The sequence below is a fragment of the Perognathus longimembris genome, chromosome 3 (assembly GCF_023159225.1).
Source record: "Perognathus longimembris pacificus isolate PPM17 chromosome 3, ASM2315922v1, whole genome shotgun sequence".
Classification (NCBI taxonomy): Eukaryota; Metazoa; Chordata; class Mammalia; order Rodentia; family Heteromyidae; genus Perognathus; species Perognathus longimembris.
The window spans coordinates 25,519,866-25,541,522 of NC_063163.1; the positions used below are offsets into that span (position 1 = coordinate 25,519,866).

The 21,657-nt window shown below is 33.6% G+C and overlaps 1 protein-coding gene across 4 annotated transcripts in view; it reads left to right on the forward strand.

Moving 5' to 3' along the window:
* Positions 1-21,657, forward strand: part of Dach1 (dachshund family transcription factor 1) — a 368,365-nt gene that overhangs the window by 233,501 nt on the left and 113,207 nt on the right. For all 4 annotated transcript variants that reach the window (XM_048341259.1, XM_048341257.1, XM_048341258.1 and 1 more), the window contains one exon: positions 21,038-21,210. In XM_048341259.1, the coding sequence (XP_048197216.1) occupies positions 21,038-21,210 (173 nt within the window). The remainder of the gene's footprint in view (positions 1-21,037; positions 21,211-21,657) is intronic.

A 21,657-nucleotide genomic window follows, 5' to 3' on the forward strand; every position in this document is an offset into this window, starting at 1 on the left:
TAGAACCTTGAGTTCTTCCAATCCACCAGTGTTTGGAACAGTGATTCACATGCAATGACACTTGGTGCATGTGTTGCTAAGTCTTCAAGTGAATATTAAATGGGCCATTTTACATATTCAACATATATTATTCTCAATGAAAACATAAATGACAATGTAGGAAATAGGAGTATAAGTGGAGACCACCACATACCAGCCATGTTATTACTGCAAAAATGAAATTAAACATATTAACTGTTGTCATTAGCATCTTTACTGACAGAAGTGACCTCTCAAAATGATGACTTGTCTCAGAGATAAATTTGGGATATCTCAATTTTAAATATCTCTCGAGGCTTTGATCTTCTTACACCAAACTCTTCTCATGTCAGTTATTGTCAATTACATTTTTCTACTGCTATAATGGATCAAATGGTAGGATTCCCCCAAAATTCATGTCCTGAAGCTGTAATCTCAATGTGATGACTCTGGAGGTGGAGAGTTTGGAAGTTAATTAGGTCATGAGGGTGGAGTCCTAGTGAGTTCAGAGAATGAATGAGAAATCATCAACCCCAGAGAAGATTCACAGGAGAACCCTGATCTTGGAATTCCAGCCTCCAGAAGCAAGATATAAATGTTTGTTGTTTAAGCCCTCTAGTCTGTGGGATATAAAATAAAATAAATAATTTTCTGAGACATATGTCATTTTCTTAATGCTTGAGGCAATTGTTGATTCCCAGGTTTTACCTCCTTTATTACCTACTGCTAGGATTACTGTGAAGCTCCCCAAATCTCATTCTGTGTTCCACCTTCATTCCTGTAGAGCAGCCAAAGTAGTCCAGTCAACTCATATATCAAAACAGGTCACTCTTCTACATATACTACCCAAGTTTTTCCATTTCACTTACAGAAAAATAATACAAATTCTTTCAATAACTGACAGAACGCTGAAACATTGGGTTCTTGATTTTTCCACTTTTTTTTTTTTTTTGGTCCAGTCCTGGGGCTTGGACTCAGGGCCTGAGCACTATCCCTGGCTTCTTTGTGCTCAAGGCTAGCACTCTGCCACTTGAGCCACAGCGCCCCTTCTGACCATTTTCTGTATGTGTGGTGCTGGGGAATCGAACCCAGGGCTTCATGTATACAAAGCAAGCACTCTTGCCACTAGGCCATATTCCCAGCCCTGATTTTTCCACTTTTATTACTTTCTACCCACTCTCAATTCCTCTCCATCTCTACTAGTCATGCTAGCTTTCATGCCATTTCTCAAGTATTCTAGGAGTGTAGGAGTGTCTGTGCATTATTCTACCTCCTTCTTCAAATGCTCTGCTCAGCAATCTTTTTTGTCTTGATCTCTCCTTTTTTACAAATACTACCTTCATTTCTAAAAATTTTATTTTATTCTCAAGATGATGTACAGAGGGGTTACAGATACATATGTAAGGTAGTGAGTATATTTCTTTTTTTTTTTCTTTTTTTCATTTTTTGCCAGTCCTGGACCTTGGACTGAGGGCCTGAGCACTGTCCCTGGCTTCTTTTTGCTCAAGGCTAGCGCTCTGCCACTTGAGCCACAGCGCCACTTCTGGTCATTTCCTGTATATGTGGTGCTGAGGAATCAAACCTAGGGCTTCATGTATACAAGCCAAGCACTCTTGCCACTAGGCCATATTCCCAGCCCAGTGAGTACATTTCTTGACAAACTTGTTACTCCTTCTCTCTCTTCCACTTTTCCACTTTTCCTCTCCCCAACCCTTCCCTCTTCTTATTAAAGAGAAGGAAAAACAACTCTATTTCAAATTGCAACCTAATACTTCTATATGCACATAGTCATATTCCTCTTTACTTGTTTAATTTTATACATAGCACTTGTAATGTTCAGGCAAGCCATGCACTTCACCCATATAATTACTAGAATGTGCTCTACACAAGGGAATTGGTGGTCCACTTACTCATTGCTAATCTCAATGTATACACTGGAGAAAGAATTAATGAAGAGATATGTTTTGTGGCACAAAAATATGAGAGCAATATTTCTAAGTAAAGTTAATCAAAAGAACTATAGATATACCCATTGTCCTGTAAGGACAGTATTAATTTAGATATCTAAAGAAAGGAAAAACTCTCAAAAGTCCTTGCTCTGAGGTATGATATTGAAAGAGTTAAAACATCTATTTTTTAAATGTGACATGCTCTAGGAACTGCACATCACTTCAACTCATGTTTACACATTATGTTACTATAACTGCTTAAAATGTAAGGATTTTTAATTGAATTTTATGGCTGGTCTACATTGTTGATAGTAATTTTCATGTTACAGCTTGTGAATTTAGTCATAGAAGGATCCAGGAAAGTTTCCATCGATGTAATAAAATATCTATAAAACCAAAATAGTGTTTCCTTAGTAGGTCGTTATATCAGATATATCTCTGAATTTCTTAGCATGTAATTATAAATGAATGCATTTTGATAATGAATATTTAGTGACTGAAATTACTTCCTCAACATGACAAGAATTAACAATACATTCTTAGATCTCTTTCATGAAGTATATGTGTTTTACGATATCATGGTTTCTTTAATACCTAACACACTAATATGCTTGCTAGTAATTAATCAAGAATCCTAAAAATCTCTTGTCTTAGAGGTATCCATAGTTAAACAGATGATTTTAACAGTATTCTAAATTACATTTAATGTTGACATATTTATAAAAAAGCAGTTATTGTATGTGCTATCATATTGTACTATATTATTTTTAAAAACCTGAAAAATAACCAATTTATGCTTTTAATTGAAAATTATATTGTAACCAATACATTTGGTAATCGAATAATTCAGATAAATTGTCAATATTTGGTTTTTCTTCAGAACATCTAGAATTTCATGTTATCAAAAATTGTATCCATTAGACAAGTTTAATGTCAACTTAAACTTCAATCCTCCAGTTTCCATAGTTTTCCATAGTTATTATTATGCATTCAAGATATTTTCCTTACTTCACCAAGGGAAATGTTAACAAAATATGGAAATGTTCCATTATTTTTGATCTTTAGAATTCTCAAGGCAAGACTGTGAATACTTTGGCTCAAAGTATACATAATATTACTATTTTTCTCATTCTTGTACACTTTCCTTCTCAAGAGTAATTTCTTGAATTTTAAAATAGATAATACTCACTTGACATTTTGTATTCTAAATATTAAATTTTTACACTTACTCTAAATATATCTGGGAACCAAGAAATGAAATTTTGATAGTAATAACAATGCTACTGGGAATATTATTGATTAGCCAAAATGCGTGACTTTCACTTGCCAATTAAAATATATGAGCCAAGTCATCTGGGAATGGGTTGCTATCCATTCACTTAATCATTGATATAATGGATAATTTGGATCCTTTTGTTCTAAAACCTTTCAGATGATCATAAAATTTTAGAACACAAAAGGTATGATCTCATTAACTTTCTATATTCTAGACAATCAGAATAACATTTTCACAGTGTATTAAGATTTCTGAATTATGAAGCAATAGTCACAAAACACTGTAAAGTTGAGCAAAAGCGTAAGGAAGTAAATGAGTACCAGTGAGTGCAGTACCAACAAACACACGCATAAACACAATAAATAAATAAAAATGACAGAAATAAACAAATCCGTTTATCGTATTCCAGCTCAGTTGTTTTAGACTCCGTCAAATTTGTAATGCATTTTAAATGCCCTTCTGATTTTTACCGTTTGTTGTTGACTGTATGTGCACTATTTTTATTGTTTCTAAAAATTAAGACTTGGAAGGAACTGTACAAATCCACATAGTGTTATATTGTATTATTTTCTTACACTATAAAGCCATGAATAAGATTTTAGTTGTCATGTATTGCCTTTATTCCAATTCACCTACTATGGGATTACATTGGGTTAAATCCTGAAGTTAAAATGGTAGGTCTGTTTTAAGGATTATAATTCCCAAAATACTGGATGGAATAGTACATTTTTTCTTGTTGGAGTTGCGGTAGTTACCTCCTACTTCCGTTTTGAGACATTAACTTCAGATTTTACTCCCTTTCATCATGTTTTGGGAGGAAGTGGTGGAGGTAGTGAACTCATTGCCCTGTGTATGCTTGGATTGCCTGTTCAGTGGGTACTCTGACTTCCATATGCCTCTAGTTCTGCATTTTCCTGCTTATTTTGGTTTCAGTGTCCCATGGACTTTTCTGCCCAGGAGAGCCTCAATCTAGCATCCTTGGGATCTCAGCCTCCTGAATAGCTTGGATTACAAGTGTAAACCAGCAGCACTTTCCCCTTTTATTTTTATTACTCATACAGTATGAAAAACCTTTCTGTTTTGAAATCTGATCCCCTTATGTCTTATATTTACTTTTAAATGTCAGTATTTCCTTCCTACAATTGTATCAACTCAAGACCGATAAAGTAAATGTACTCTTTTATTTGGGCACATCTTCCTCCTCTTTTGCTCATGTTTACATCGCAGGTGCTTTATGTACACTCATTATCTAATCTGTGTGATAAGTTGATGCTTCTTGATTATCTCTGTATTATACTGGAAAGACTCAAGCTTTCACAGCTGCCTTCCCAACTCATCTTTGCTTCATTTCTCTCTCACTCACCACCTGTGAGTGTAAGCATGAGCTCTACTTCAAGACACTTAGTTTAGAAGGTACTGGCTCCAGTGTGCTTTGTGTTTCCTGTGCATCACCTCGATCCTGTGCTTTCTGTGTCATCGATGTGATCCCATTTTCCAGAGGCCATACTTGAGTGTCAGAGAGAAGCTTTGTGTTTCCCATTGGAAATGAAATAAAATCACACCCAACTTTTACAATCCCTGTGCTCTAGTTGCCACCTCACTTGTGATAATAACAAGTTATTATATATTTTAAAAGTTATGCAATTTATGTTTGGTATACAAATAAGAAGCTTTCTTCTTTTGGTTAGATAAGCCACGAGAAATATATATTTTCTTTGAAGCATTAGTCAGAAAGGATATATTTTAATAAATACTGCATGAAGAACGATCATTTTGAATGAGTTTCAAGGAAACCAAACATACAACCCTATGGAGAAGCTTTTTTTTTTTTTTTTTAAAGAAACATAATAACTTTGTTCTTGTGCTTGTTAGAAAGCAGATCAGGGTAACAACTGACCAACTATATTATAATACATAACAATACAATACAATACAATACAATACAATACAATACAATACAATACATACTGCCTTAAAATCTCCAGAACATGCTCCCGTATAATTTTTACATTATTGGTCAAACTGGGGCTCAAGGGTGTATGCAAGCAGGTTGTCAACAACTGTTTTCAGCAATTCCAAGAGGTTTAATGCCTTTTTCAGAATAGTAAGATTTTAAAATTCTGTGGTGAAGTTTTAGAGGCTATGTGACTTGTGACATCACAGCAGGTTGAATACAACTATAGGTGTGAGAATCCCATTCGCCTCTTCCAAGCCAGTCACTAAAGTTTTACAAAAGTTTAAATCAAATATTTTGATTCTAGTGTTTTTGAAAATGAATTTATTTCTCATTAAACATTTTCTAACAGTTAATAGTTTTTTGTTATTTTAGTTGATGCATAATTTTATATTTGCAATTTTTCATTTCTAATTTTGTTAATGCAATTCATTGTGTGAAAAGGAATCCTGAAATAAGGGGTTGGAGATGTGGCTTAGTTGGTAGAGTGCCAACCAATGAGTGAAAGCAACAGGTACTAAGTTTGAGTTCCTGTCTTGGACAAAAAAGAAAATATAAGCAGTCATGACATGAGATGATTAGCAAATTAATGTTATCTAAAGTTTTATAAGTTTGTGAGTTTTAGACCCTGTATTAGAAACCTCTTCCTTATAAATTTTACTCTTGTTTTCTTTCAAATGGCCAAATACCTGTGGTCAGGTGACATAAAGAAGGAAATAGACCCAATGAGAAACAAGAAAAATTTAGATACTTTAAAATGTTAAATAGTTTCAGGAAACTTGAGTAAAAAGAAAATAAAAGTTACATATTAGTATTTAACTATTATTTGATATCTCATTTTTTATTTTCCTTTTTTTTTTTTTTTGCCAGTCCTGTGGCTTGAACTCAGGGCTTAAGCACTGTCCCTAAGGTTTCTTTTACTCAATGGTAGCACTTTACCACTTGAGCCACAGTGCCACTTCTGGCCTTTTCTGTTTATGTGGAATAGAACCCAGGGCTTCATGCATGCTAAGTAAACACTCTACCACTAAGCCCCATTCTCAGCCCCTATTTCCCTATTTTTTGTGTTAAAACTTTAATCATGACACTATCCATGTTAAACTGTTTTTATGCAACTAATTCATTTTAATAACATTTCGGAAAGTAATCTCTATTCAAGACTTATAGTGGATGTTGAATTTCAAAGTGAATATGAAAGATTACTTTAGTACTGTTATACTTTTTTTAGACCAAGCCCAAATTACCAACAGAGAAGCCAGTAGATATAATTATACATAAAATTTTAATTCCTTCTACTTGACAATTTAGTTCAATAAATATGTTTTGAACAAATATAACACAAAAAATCCATTATTAAATCTAGTCAAGGCAAACTGTTTTTTTAATAAGATATTTCAACTGTATATATTTTAAAATGCTGTAACTATGACACTAAAACAGTTTTCTTTAGACCCTTTCTTTAGAGTCTGGATCCAGAGTGTTGACATTTAGCAGTATTAAAGTGTATATGTGTATTTATAACAAGTTTCCATTCTCTTTTTGATATGGGGATATTTATGGCATAGTATGTGCTTTATGAAATCAAGAGCTCTTTATGATTTTTATCTGAAAAGCAGTCATAATATTTTCTTTATATTAATTTGTACGTCTTTAGATTTTCATAGAGGACATTTCTAAAACATATTTGAAGCATAAACAGTTCTTTTAGTTAATTCTAGAAGTTTAACACTGGCTGCATTTACAGCCCTGTAGGTGTAGTTGAACATTTACATATTAAACAGAGTTATTCTCTGTCATAGTCTTAGAAAATATCTGTATTCTTTTTTTTTTTTTTTTGGCCAGTCCTGGGTCTTGGACTCAGGGCCTGAGCACTGTCCCTGGCTTCTTTTTGCTCAAGGCTAGCACTCTGCCACTTGAGCCACAGCGCCACTTCTGGGCCATTCTCTGTATATGTGGTGCTGGGGAATTGAACCCAGGGCCTCATGTATACAAGGCAAGTATACAAGGCAAGCACTCTTGCCACTAGGCCATATTCCCAGCCTGAGCTGTATTCTTTGTGTTTTTTTTTTGGCCAGTCCTGGGCCTTGGACTCAGGGCCTGAGCACTGTCCCTGGCTTCTTCCCGCTCAGGCTAGCACTCCGCCACTTGAACCACAGCGCCGCTTCTGGCCGTTTTTCTGTATATGTGGTGCTGGGGAATCGAACCTAGGGCCTCGTGTATCCGAGGCAGGCACTCTTGCCACTAGGCTATCTCCCCAGCCCTGAGCTGTATTCTTAATTATACCTTTAGCATAAATGTGAGGATGTCATTTACTCAAATGTAGAAAGGAAATCAATGACAATAAAGATAATGATGATGGTAATATAAAACATATTAATTGTATTAAGTTGGCAAATTTTGTTCTTTGTCAGTATTTTATGATTTATACTTAATGAGGCCATTATTGAAAGTTTATTTCAATATGAAGAAATTTCTGGACTTGTAATTAGTTTCCTCGTCATTTCAGGTGTCTTTGGGTAAATCAGAACTTTAGTATCAATGAATACAAAGCTGCTTGCTAAACCATATTAGAGAAGTGAGCACCCACTTTTATACTTTTCACAGTGATCAAGTTCATTCTTGGAGCTGACTACTAATTTGTAGTGTATTAAATGAGTATATAATTTGACTTAATTAAAGGGTCATATATATGTGTCAAATTTAGAATTTCTTACTTTAGGCAGGCTTTTGTATGCTGAAAATACGATATTTTATTGTTATCCACAGAATTATATTTTCCACATTAATATTTCTCCTTTTCTTAAGCAATTTTAAGGATTCTTAAAGCATAGTCCAAAATTAGAGTTGACAATTGCAAATACCAACCAGCCAACCCAGTAATAAAATCAATGCTTACATTTCCCTGGAGGCCACTACTGGCTGTTTGCTGCACCATTTCCTTAATGGAATGGCAGTTATGTTTGCAGAAACCTTGTAACTACCATTTTTATGTTTTAACTAAAAGCAGCTTTCTTGAAGAAGTATGATAAAGAAATTCTTGACTTACTATTAAAATTGTCATAACCATTTAGTAGTTAATATCAGTGTAATATAGGCAGACTTCTTTCATTTTGGGGGATAACCTCTCCTTAGCATTTCATAGATAGTGATCTTTTGCTATCATTACAAAATGCTTTTGATGTTTCCATTATGATGGATCAATTTAATATTTAAACATTTCACTATGTTAAAACAACTTGTCAGGTTTATATAAGCACATTTGTAATTGAGGTGATCAGTTTCATTTTGTGGTTGTTTTGGCAATGCACTTTACAAAAAATGTAACATAGTGGAGTAAAGGAAAGAAATATAGTAGCTTATTCATTTCCATTCAGTAAAATTATTGTTTAAGTGTAATCTACTGATCTCACTTAGCCATTTCTCCCCATACTTTTTTACTTTTAAGAAGAAAGGAATTCAATATTGAATTATATTCACTATCATATTTGTTTCTTTATACTTTTCAGTGTATTTGAAAACACCTAATGTAATACAGCAGTTTCATGCTAATTCTTTTACGCAGAATTGCATTTTCTAAAAATGTATACCTTTTTTTTTTTAACCTCCCAGCGGAGTGTAGGCACCATCAAACTTTGTTTTTATTAGTAATTATACAGACTAAAATAGAGAAGTTGTGTGAGCGGAATTCTCCCAGCTTTTTTTAGAGGACATGTGGGAAACAGGATATTGGAAATAAAGTCTACTGGCCAGCTTCAGGTCTTTTTTCATGATGATGTCAGCAAGTATGGAGTGTGATAAAGCTGCAATATTTTCCTGACAAAGAAAAATTCATATCCACATCTTTAATAAATGAAAGAGAAAAAAAAGTTGTCCTTAGTAGATTCATATATTCCTATCCAAACTTTTGTAGCATCTCTCCAACTGTAAATATTGAGGGTAAGAGCTGAATGAATGTAGTGTTGAATCAAAATTAATCGCTGAAGTTATTATTTAGGGTGTCATGTGTGTTCTACATTCATGCTTTTCATGGGAGGCTTTGAAAGCCCTACAGGGCCAACCAAATGTATTTGATACAGAATCATCGCCACACAACAGCTGCGGGACTAAGGTGCTGCAGCTTTACTTTAATCTACCTTTCTTTCTGAGAGTTTATTATGTTTTTTGAATTTATTCTTTTGTAGGTTTGTGAGCCATCTTTTTTATGGAAATTAATCTTTTTAGAAGATTTGTACTCTTTTTTTTTTTCAAACACTAATACACTCATTCAAGTATCCTATTATTCAGATCCAGCTGGCTTTTATCTGGTGATATTTACTTCAAAAAGCCAAGTTAAATGGTATCATAGATTAATTCTCAGGGCACAGGAGGGCTTTTTTAAAAGAGAAAAACATGGTTTGGTAATTATGTGGAATATCATAATAAAAATCACAGCAAATGTCAAAAATGTGTCATATCATCTGCCATAGTAGGAACTTCAAAAATGTTGTTTCTTTGCAAATGTGGTACACTGTTTTTGTCTTTATGTGATTTCAGTCCGACATCATATATCCTCAAAGTTTGTTTTTGGCTTTACCAAACTGTATCATGAATTTTAGGTTTCTGTTGTTTGTTCATATAAAACCATGAAACTTCAAAAGGGGCACTATCCACTGCTATCTCTTACATAAATCAAACAGGAAATAAGACACATTTTACAATTCAATTTAATGTCCCACTGAGACAATAATGTTGCAAGCTGTGCATTTTGCAAAGTAATATAGTAATGTCTAGTTTGCATTTTTGAAAAACCAAATTAATCACACTTTATTGAATATGTTTGAGCAAACCTAAAATTCATCTATTATTAAAAACTTGCACAACAAACTCAAGCTATATTTTATATATAAAGGACAAACTCATTTATTCATTAGGATAAAATCCCGGAAGTTTGCATTTTGTAACTATGGGATAAGTGACATTTGCTATTGGGATGGTTTTGAATTTTTAAAAGCAGTGTATGCATGGCAAGCTGCTTGAAAAATTTTCACACATTAAATTGTCCAGGTTTTAGCACTCCCCGATAAACATAGAAGTTAACCTAAAAACTTTAGGTTATGAAAACAAAAGTCCTTAAAATAACTGATGTACTTTAAATAGGTAACTCATAAAAAGTTGAAAAAACTTACATCATGCTATATTTTGCATGTAATCAGCTTATAATAATATGATTATTTTAATGGCTTTGATTTTAAAAAGGAAAGTTTCTCTCTTGAAGAAGATGCTCACTGGCCTCAATTTAAAACTTTTATTTGAATTTTATGAGGATGGAGAAAGTAAACACTTATTGAATATATGCATTTCAGTATACAAATATAACTGGTCATATTACGTATAAACTGCTGTAGCATCAGTAAGTAACTGTCACTTATATAGCACATATTATTTGTGGTTATATAAAGAACTCCAGTGATATGAACCTTGTGGGTGGGAAAAATGCTAATTCATTGAGGGAAATGTGGGTGCATATAGGATGTGTATCTTACTGGTGTATATTTTTCAATGTCAGAGGAGTAACCACTCTTCTACTGTCTGCTGGAATGTATACTATTCTGTACAATAACAGTTATTTGACATGCTACAGAATAGCAATAGACATCTACATCGAATGAAAATAGCTGTAGTAAAACACATTCCCAGAACTAATTTTTGCTATAGAAAGATTAAAGCCAATTTTGTTACATTTCATAGATTTTTATTATTAAGTCCTGAATGTTGAAGGAATAGTCTATTTTCAGCAACTCCAATTGTGTCTAAAATATGTAACCCAACCCCCACATCTACAGCCATTCATTGGCTTTTTTGAGAAGTCTGCACTGCAAATTTAACAAGTTGCTCTCTGTTAAGAAAGGGTAAACTGTGACTCTTCATAGGAAGGCTTTGATTTATTTTTATTTAAGAAAGAAAAACATACCTTATAGAATAAATGAGCATCAGGAAACAGCATACAGGCTACAGGGTTCAGAAACAGAGCAGAATAAGAAATCACATCCCCCCCCCCCCCCCGCCCCCTCCTGCCTTCACCCAAGTGAATTTTGTCATGTCTAGCTCTGGAAACTAACTTGTTCTTCAGTCGTCTTCTTAGAAAATGTTAATAATAGAGAACACAAGGAATGTTTTCCTATTATTTTCTTTAACGAATTTTCCAGCAGCAAGGAAATATGAGAATCAAGATTTGTGCCCTGGTCAGATCAGTGTCAATGTGGTAGATGACAGAAGTGCAGATGATTATTTCTGATGATGAGTTCCTTCCCCTCGGTCTGGGTAGTGGATGCATCACTTTAATCATATCTCTCCTCTGCTCAGATGATGACCAAACTCATCATCCTGACATCTAAGAACTTTCATACTCTGGCCCTGGCCTAGCTCATTCTGACTTCTGATGTTACTCTAAATATGCGCTTGCTCCTCCAGTGCATTGAACTTCATCAGGAGCTGTCAGCAGTCCCACCTTTTATGTGTGCCTTTGCCTAACTGAACAGGCCAAGCATTTTCTCTGAACTCAAAGTGCACAGTGGTGTAGTGCAAAGGAAAGGTTTTAGGACCAAGAGTTGGGTCATTGTGTTCCAAGGTCAATTCTGACCCCAAAGAATTACTTGACCTCCAGGATTTAAGAGGCTGAACATCAGATTTTGCCACTGTAAATAAAGGCATCATACATTATGGTGCCACTGTTTTTGCCAAGTCTTCCCTTATTAAATGAAAAAAACACACCTATATTCCTTATATTGTGCGCATATACAGGCATGTTTGCAAAATTCTCTCTCATTTTTGAATGCTTAGCAATTCAGTTAGTACATTGCATCACTGTATTTAACTTATTTGCTGACTTCATTTCTAATTATCTCACAATCAGAATATAAACAATATGGTGATAAAAGATATTCTTTTATTTCTGATCTCGCTTCTTTAATATTTACAAAAATTCCCTCCACATAGTAGGTCTTCAGTATAGATTAAAAGAACCAATACATGGAAGATTTCATTGTACCATTTGTAGTATGATATTTCTGCAGATATCACAGAATAGTATGATGCACAGCCTATTGGGATACTGTAGCATTTGCTATACTAGTTATTTTTTAATGATTATGTGTTGGTACTTAGAAAATTGTTACATGACCTATGTTTTTATTTTCTACCTAATGTACAGTCATTGTAATACTAATTGTCTGGCATTTTCCCCCTTTCTCTCTAGTATTTTCAATATGAGGTCATGGACACATTGAGGGATGAACAAGGCTTGCAATTCTAGTCTCATAAGAAGTGTAAATAAGTGGACTGTGGTACAGGTAAATGCCTGGACTGGAAGCAACATCCCAGAACAATTAGAAAGGTCTAGTGTGTCTCAGTCGTAGAGCACCTACTTAGCAAGAGCAACTCCTGAGTTCAAACCTTAGTAATGCCAAAATTAAACAGTAAGTTTAACATAAATTTAGAGGTTAAATTGAGGTTATCAAATATGTTTGCTTCATCTATGTGAAAGCATCTGGCTGTGAAGGTCCTAACATTACTTGATGAAATAATGAGCAAATGTTTGTGTTAAAGCCAGCAGAAACAGAAGGCAAAATAGTTCAAGATTGGTAGAAATGCTTATATAAAATTATATAAGACAAATTTTGTAACCACAAAGGGAAACAACTCGTTTTTATCAAGGTGAGAATTATTTTAATTAAAGGTAACTACTCATTGTTTAATAATTGAGAATCCCAGAATGTAAGATATTTCAACAGGTCAAATTTTCTTAAGATTGAAAATATTTTTTAAATGAAAAATGTTTAAACAAAGCAACTTTATAAATATTGTTATTTGATAATTTCTTATAAAGCTGATTTGTATAATTTTGGGGGGTTGAAATTTTTACAAATTATTCCTCTGAACATTTTAGAAAAGTTGCTACTTTTTCAATAATAACTTTAAAAACTTCTTTGTATTTAATACATAAATTAATTAAGCTATTTCTGGAAACAAAGTCTTGCTGTATGATCCAGAATGCCATGCCTCCCAATGTAGCCAAACTAGCCTAGAATCATTGATCCTCTAGCCTTAGACTACTGTGTGCTGGGATTGTAGGCATATGCCACCATATCTATTGTGAATTTACTTTTTGAATGTTAATGCTAGGATAGATGATTGGAGTAAAGCAAATCAACTGAGTTTGGCAGACTGAGCCATGTCTTCCTACTTTGGGATTTTTTTTCCCTGGTACTTTTAATTATTTTTAAGGAACTTGAAACTGATGTTGAACAATTGATTCTGACACTGATTCATTCTAACTCATATTTGTATAGTCATTTCCAAAAGAAGATGTAATTATTTGCTCTTGGGATTAACAATTACTACTTACATTTAATTCCCAAGTTAAAGTGTAGTGGTAAAAATTAAACGATCCATGCTATTATTCCTCATCCACATAAGTGCTTTTTTCTCCATGGCTAGAAACCAAAATGTTGTGTCACTTTGACCTTGGAAACTTCCTCCCCTGTCCATCCAGGAGAAGCTGGTGAAAAGTGCTTGAATAGTATGTCTTCACTATGTGTAATAGAAGCTCTGGGAAGAATGGTTGCTTTCATATGAACAGTAACTTTCAACAAGTCTGCCATCTGCATGTAATCCACACTACAATATAATATTATTTTGGTGGTCTTTCAGATGTGTTGACTTCTTCTCTGTTATATACATTTTTCTATGTAAAGCCTCTCTTCTTAATACTCTTAAGGGGAAGCCTTTTGCTACTAAATATCATAAGAAAGTATTATATTACAAGTGGGACTACTGACACCTTTCAAATTGTGCTTAGGTGTGTATATTTGCCTTTTGTCTCTGTTTAGGCTACCTTTAATAATTGTTAGGATTGTTAAATCTTCAAATCCAATTAGAATGTTATGCATTGATTTTGGCAGGATTGAGGGTTCAAGGCATAGCCAGCATTCATGGTGATTATCTTAGAAGAATATTGTGGCCTAGAAGAAATTGAGCAATAGAAATGCAAAGTATTTATTGTAGCATATAACGTTTTTTTATTAAGGGCTTATTTTTGCTCAGCTCCAAAATGTTTTAAACCCTTTAACTCTTTAATGGAACTACTTATTCTATAAGTTGTGGAAGAGAAATATTTGATAGTAGAAATACTCTCATTTCCTATTCTTTCGAAGCACCATTACTTTCTCTGCCACCTATAAATGAATGATTTTGAGCTTTCCAAACTACAAATACAGGCATCTACATTTCTATCAAATTTTAGTTTTACATTTCTAACTGCTAGTTGCCAGTCTTTATCTAATTCCTATTCAGTAGTTTAAATTGAGCTGATTATTAATTCATTATAAAACCTGATATCTTCATAAGGGTGACTAAAAGCTTGAATTGTGAATTAATAGCTCTAGGAATAAAATCTTGGGCAAATTCAATATACCTTTATAAAAATAATATGAATCTACCATAGGGTTTTCCAGATTTGTTGAGATAATACATAAAAAAGTTAACAAAGTGATCCTTTGAAGGTACATGACACACATAAATAGCATCATCAACATCATTGTATCATTAATGTCACCACTGCAGATTTTATGTCCAAGTCACATTTCACTCATTTATTGTATACTTACACCCAGTTGATTATCAAGTTTATTTCCAAACGACAAGCACACATCATCAACTTCTCTCTCTTTAATTCCAGTTAAATTACAGAGGCTATATTTCATATTATTATGAAGCACAATGGTTATTTTACATGAGTATATATGTACATTCACATGCATGCACATACATACACATGTATTTATGTGTGTAGATATATTAGTATGTGTGGATATGCACATACACAAACATATGCATGTATATGTATGTATATATAGATAAATTCTGTTTTGAAGCCCTCAGTTCAAATTCTTGAGAGTTAGCATTAGCTCGTTCAGTGCTGGAGATAAACAAAATATAGTTCTGACCTTATGGAACTTCAGTCAAGATATTTCATAACTTTTCCCCAATATTAATGGAAAAACATTGAAATCCTAAATCAGGGTTGTGACAGCATGCAATGCTTACTTTAAAGCAACGATGGTCCTTTAAACAGATCACAACAGATGGGAGAGAGAAACTGAATTTCATAGATGGACTTAAAAGTTACATAGACTAAATCAATAAGATATGAAAAGCAAATAAACTGGTGGTACACAGTAAGGAAGCAATAAGGATGATCTATATGTTTCTGGCTTATACAAGTATTTGAATGTTACTATTCTTTGAGGTAGAATCAGGTCTTCACAGAAAATAACAGTGAGATCCATATGCCACCCCATCTCTGTGGAATATTTTTCTTCTGGAAAATTCTTTTAATCACACTTTATCTCAAGTGGAGAAACATTTTTCAATTTCACATATAAATAATTTAAAATTAATATAGTTCTATAAATGAATGAAATTAGATCTGGTTTTGTATGGCTTGGGTCAACACATACACAAAAGTTATTACCAGATCCATTCACATTGATCTCACAATATAGGAATTTTAACTTGAAATTTTACTTTATATGATTTCAAATCGATAGGGAAATTACAAAATAACTAGAGAGAAAGATTTCTTCTTAATGTATTTGCCCACTGAAAATCAGATGTAAAGAAAATGGGAGTTGGAGGAAGGAAATAATTCATTGATACAAGGTTATGAAAAGGCTAAAATATATGATATAAAATTAGGATAGATACATTATGCAAAGTAACTTTAGTTTGAAGAACTATATGATTAATTACATTTTAGATTGGAAGGAATGCTTATGTACATGGAGTAATCAATTCTACATTATCTATGGTCTATAATATAAGCTATGGGATCTAACCAGTATATTCTCAATACCATTTCCACTGATCAAGATAATTAAAATCTCGCTTTCAATCAGTTCATAATCAATATTGTGAAGAAACTCAAAAACACCTCATCAATACAAATTTTCCTGGTTACTATTTCCTTCCCTAGACTAAACCCTATGCAATTGCAATTATCTATTAATTTTTAGCCTCAATGTGTTTTGTTTTATTTTAGGCATCTATTTTATCTGGTTAACACTTAGAGCATGGTGCTAATGAGTCCAAAGACAACAACAGCATCAAAACACAAAGTGTTTTCTGATGTAATTATCTCTTGCTTCTGCACTCAGACTGCTTGACTTTGTCTTTATAGCAATGGCTCTACTTCTTTAAGATGCATCAATCATTGTGGAGTTTTGTATGACATTAGGATAGCTGAAGTATTCCATTCCGTCTAAAGTTGTTCATGCTAGAAATTTTTATGAGTTCAAAATCAAAGCTAATTAAAATGGAAACTAATGTCTATTTTAAGTCCTCTAATGCTATTTTTGTTTCCTACATTTCTCCAGTGGATCTCAGGACAAAAGATAATATATTGTTAGCAATATCTTGTAATGATTAAGTACTTTTTAAATACATTCTGTCTGATGTTGAGAACTTTCATGCCTACTCCAATTGTACTACTTACTTCCTAATCCTTTTAGTTTAACATCAATATTCTAAGAATATTTCAGTAAAATTTAAAAACAAGCTCTTCTAATTTTCATTATTTTTTGTGTCATGTGATACAGTGTATTAATGCAAAAACTTTATGGAGTGTATAGAGACAAATAGAAGTATCTCAAATAGCTGAAGATGTTTGAGATTAGAGGAGTTAAGAGATTATGGGAGGCAAACCCATATTTTCCTGAAAATTATCATGGTATATGTGTAAATACAAATTTTAAGTTTTGAAATGACCAACTCAGTGAGTATTGGTTTACAATATCAAAGATGCACTTGTAGTGTGTTCTTTACTATAATGTAATATTTAATTAATTAGTGGTTCAATTAAAAGGTTGCAATATATTTAGGAAGGTTTCAGTGGTAGAACTTGCACTTATCATGCACAAGATGGTAGGTTTAAAACTTAAACCCCTCCCTACAAATAGAGCACAAATTATTTCAGTTTAGATTTTCCCCTAATTAAAACTATGTACATTGATCACATAGAATCTTACAAATATGCAGTATCTACAGCTTTCATTTATCAATTAAAATAAAATGAAGTAAATCTTAAAATGAAGGAGATTACCATATTGTGTATAAAATATTTTGATGAAGTCAAACCAAAACTTCAAAGGTTTCAGCATTTATAGATGCCAAAACAGCTTACCTAGACTCAAGTAGTTAAAATCAAGCACAGTAAATGCAGAAATGCAGACCATATTATAGAATTCATGAGCCATTAACAATGTTTAAGCAAAACATTGACATTCCTGATATTTAAAATCTCATATTTATTGAAATTAATGCACTGGAAGCTATCATTTATCCTTACCTGCTTCTAAAGTAAGAGCTGCATGTCTGCAGCCACTGTGATTAGGGTTTGCTTTTACAAGTAGACTTGTTTCCATTGTTAAGATGGAGCTGACATCCTTCTAAGTGGTCTCCAATGGTATGGAGTAAGTGCCTGTTCTTGCCATCATTTTCATTGTAAACAAATCTTGACAACGTTGAGTTGCTGTCACAATCTATCAGTGTCACTCAGTCAGCAGTGATGTGACCGTCAGTCCTTTGAGATTTGCCTCCTGTATCCGGTCAGGCTGTGGGAAAATCTGAGGCATAAATTACAATAATATTTAAATCTATTTTCTGATTTTTTAGTTTTGATACTACATTTTTAAAAAAAATTGATCATTAAGTGGTTGTATAAAAAGGTTAAAAATCATGACAGGATATGACTACAAGGCTTCTTATGGTCAAGGTCACCCTTTCTATCATTTATATTCTAATTAGTATTTTTTATTGTCACACAACATTTACACAAGGCAGTTGCCATAGTCCATACATGTCCATACATGTATACAGTGTTGCTCAGGGATCCCGCCCCGTGTCTCACTTACACTCCCTATCCATCTCCTGTATGTACATGTATAAATATGTATGTGATTGTGAGTAGACAAAATACATATATGTTATCTTAGGTTGTGATATATGATGTCTTAAAACGAGATACATGAAGTCATACATTTAATCATTGTGGAAATGTCTTGTTCTAAAGTGGCTTATTTTGGTATCTCATTTATTTATGCTAACAGAGAAGAAAGATGTTATAAATAATGCAAAATTCACTTCACAGGTGACTTGGTTATATATTGCATATTTTTCATCAGACTTAGTTTCTTAATTGTTCACTCTGTTATTGCCCAAATGAGCTGACTTCATGAGTATTTAACACATGGTGATTGTTGGAAATGTCAGGAGCATTCTATGTGGTAAGAAATCCAATCTACTGTTGTAAGTGTGATATGGAAATTCACTTACAAATGACTGATATTTTCCCAAGAAAAAAGATGAATAGACTCTGAGATGCAAAAGAAATACAAAACAAATTTTCCATTTTCACAAAGATTTAATCAGAATTTTATGTCTTAAATTCATATCTTAAATTTTACTGATTTCATGGAATAAATATGCAATTATAAAGTTTGCACAGAAAGAGATTGCAAAGTTAACATGAAGTTCTTAAAGAGATTTCAAAGTTAACATGAAACTCTTTGTTTTGGATAGTGGTACTGGAGTTTGAACCCAGGACTTTTAGCTTGCTTTACAGGTGCTTTATGTCTTGGATCATGCCTCCATCCTTTTTTATTTTCTGGTTATTTTTGAGATAAGATCTTGAGATAGGCTACACTGGGATTTGTTCCTCTTATTTATGCTCTCTACCATAGTTAAGATGAATGACATGCATGCCCACATTTTCGTTTGAGAAGAATTCTTCCATTCACTTTTTTTTTTTTTTTTTTTTGGTTCAGGCTGACCCAATCTCACAACCTATCCTATCTGTCTCGCATGTAAGCTGACATGACAGTCGTGTAATGCCTCTCTTAGTTTCTGCTTGATATGGACTCTCATTGCCCTTGAACCTCAATCTTCTTGGTCCTAGTCTCCCTAGAAGCTAGAATTACATCCTTGAGCTACCAGCATTCAGCTACAGTAAATATGTTTAAACTGACTTATCATAATATTCTCTTGATATTATACATATTTGAAGTTCTTGTGTATGTGTAAGTTTTGCATATTGGACTGGTATGAGTGTCACCCAAAAGACTTGACTGAGCTGTGTATGATAGCCCCTATTTTCCAGCACTTGGAAAAGCTGAAGCATAAAAGTGCTAAGTTCTCAGGCTTGTCTGGGCTGAAAATAAGTTTTTAAGGCCAGCCTGAGACACATAGCAAGATTCAGTCTGCCAACAATAAGGATAGGGGATATACTCCTGTGCTAGAGCAATTACTTTGCTGGCAAAGAGCTCTTGAATGGATCCCTGGTAATAGGAAGGACCAATGCACAAAGTTATAAGTAGGGAAATAAGGTGTATGCTTTGCAGAGTGTAAAAGTGAGCTTTTCTTATCACAGTTGTAGGAGCAGGCTAGAGAAGTTTCTTTTATGTGAGCCATTTCTCTTATGAAGCTATAAAAATTTAACCAAAAGCTGTCATGGTTTCTTGTAAAATAATAAAGATATCCATTTTAATTGATTCTTTTCATTGTTTAATAAAATTGCGTTGTTTGATTGCTGACGAATTTGAATTGAGTTTCCATTATCCACTTCTGAACAATTTACTCTGAGATCCAGACAGTATTGAGCTAATGAGTTTGAATTTATATTGGACCGTAACTATCTCCATGAATTGACTAGAGAAGAATCATGGCAGTAGCTAAGTATTCTTCATTAAAAACCATGTGGTAGAGATTTTGCAATGAGGATTTTAGTAGAGCTAAAGAATTAGATTGGAGTTTTACCCTCTTTACTGTTTCCAAGTATATTATGTGAGAAAATATGGAGATGGAGGGAAAGAGGAAAGGGAAGGAAAAAGGAGAGAGATGCAGAAAGAGAGACACAGAGAGAGAGTCAAGGTAGAGTGCTTACATAGTCCATGCAAAGCCCTGAGTTCAGTCACATATGCATACACGTAACATAGCATGCATGTGTGTATACAAGAGAGAGAATATTCAAAAATATTCTTTGAAGAATTTGGAATCTTCCTCTAAAAATTAAGAAGGGAAAATTTCTTACTTCAAGTTATTTCCCTGTAAATCATTATTGCCAGTAGCTAGCTGTGTTACACTTTTTAACCCCTCACTTCAAAACTTACTTCTTAGAAGATGTGTAGTAATACTGTATCTGAGTAATGTATATTCATTCCCCACAGGCAGCAATGATGGTTCTTAGGGTAAGGAAACTCTTTAGCCTCCCCCATCCAAGGGACTGCAGGCCTCTACCTCCCATCTCCACACACCCAGAGCACATAGCCTGCCAGTTAGCCATCCTCTCAAACACCTTCAGCACACATACCTGCTGTCCAGTGATATGATGCCATTTCTTAGTACTGACAATGGTAGACTTCAAGAATCTCTTTTCCCCTTTCAGATAATAAATAACACAATAAAATGTTCTGATTCATTTAGACAATCAAGATAGGAGAAAAATGCAGTATTTTAAACAAGTGATGTGAGGAAAAATGGGGCAATGCCTAGCCACTGCTATTAAACATAGTGTGTTAGGATAAATGACAGCACTATTAGCTGCAAGCCGAGTTTTTTCTGAGTGGTGAGTGGGTGTTATTTCATACAAAGAGGAAAAGTATCTTTCTCTGGACCATAACTATTACAATATATTTTGACATTTCAGATTTTAATAACTTCTTTTGGTGATAATTTTAGTAAGTGAGATATGCAGCATTTCATACTTTTCTTGGTATTATAGTGATGTTGTTACTTGTGCATTTTTTATAGGACTGGAACTTCCTTTTATGATGATGCCCCACCCTCTAATTCCTGTCAGCCTACCTCCAGCATCTGTCACCATGGCAATGAGCCAGATGAACCACCTCAGCACCATTGCCAACATGGCTGCGGCGGCCCAAGTTCAGAGTCCTCCATCCAGAGTTGAAACATCTGTAATTAAGGTATTTGTGTTCTATAGTAGTGTTTCAGAATGCTCATCTTAATCTATCATTTCTCATTCCCATTTTCTTAGCCTGGCAGTAAATTGTAACTCAAAAGTCTAAGTCATAGTAACTGGATTCTGAGAAAATTCCCTTGAAAGACTATTTAAGCTGAATAGGATTAGTTTAAATTCTCTCTTAAAGAAAGAGACTTTAGGACATTAAATGATATAATTCAATGTATACAGCTCTTATATTCATATATGTATAGGTGAGGTAGGTGTATGCAACTTTCCTTTGTATAGTGTTATAAACTTAATGTGTGATAAATCTGACAAACCTAAGGGGTTAATTCTACCAATTATTAGCAAGTTATCTTGCACAATCTTTCTCATTTAATTTCATATCTGAAAAGCAAATGCTACAGTATACCTGTGTGAACTAAATGAAGTAATAAAATAGAATTTT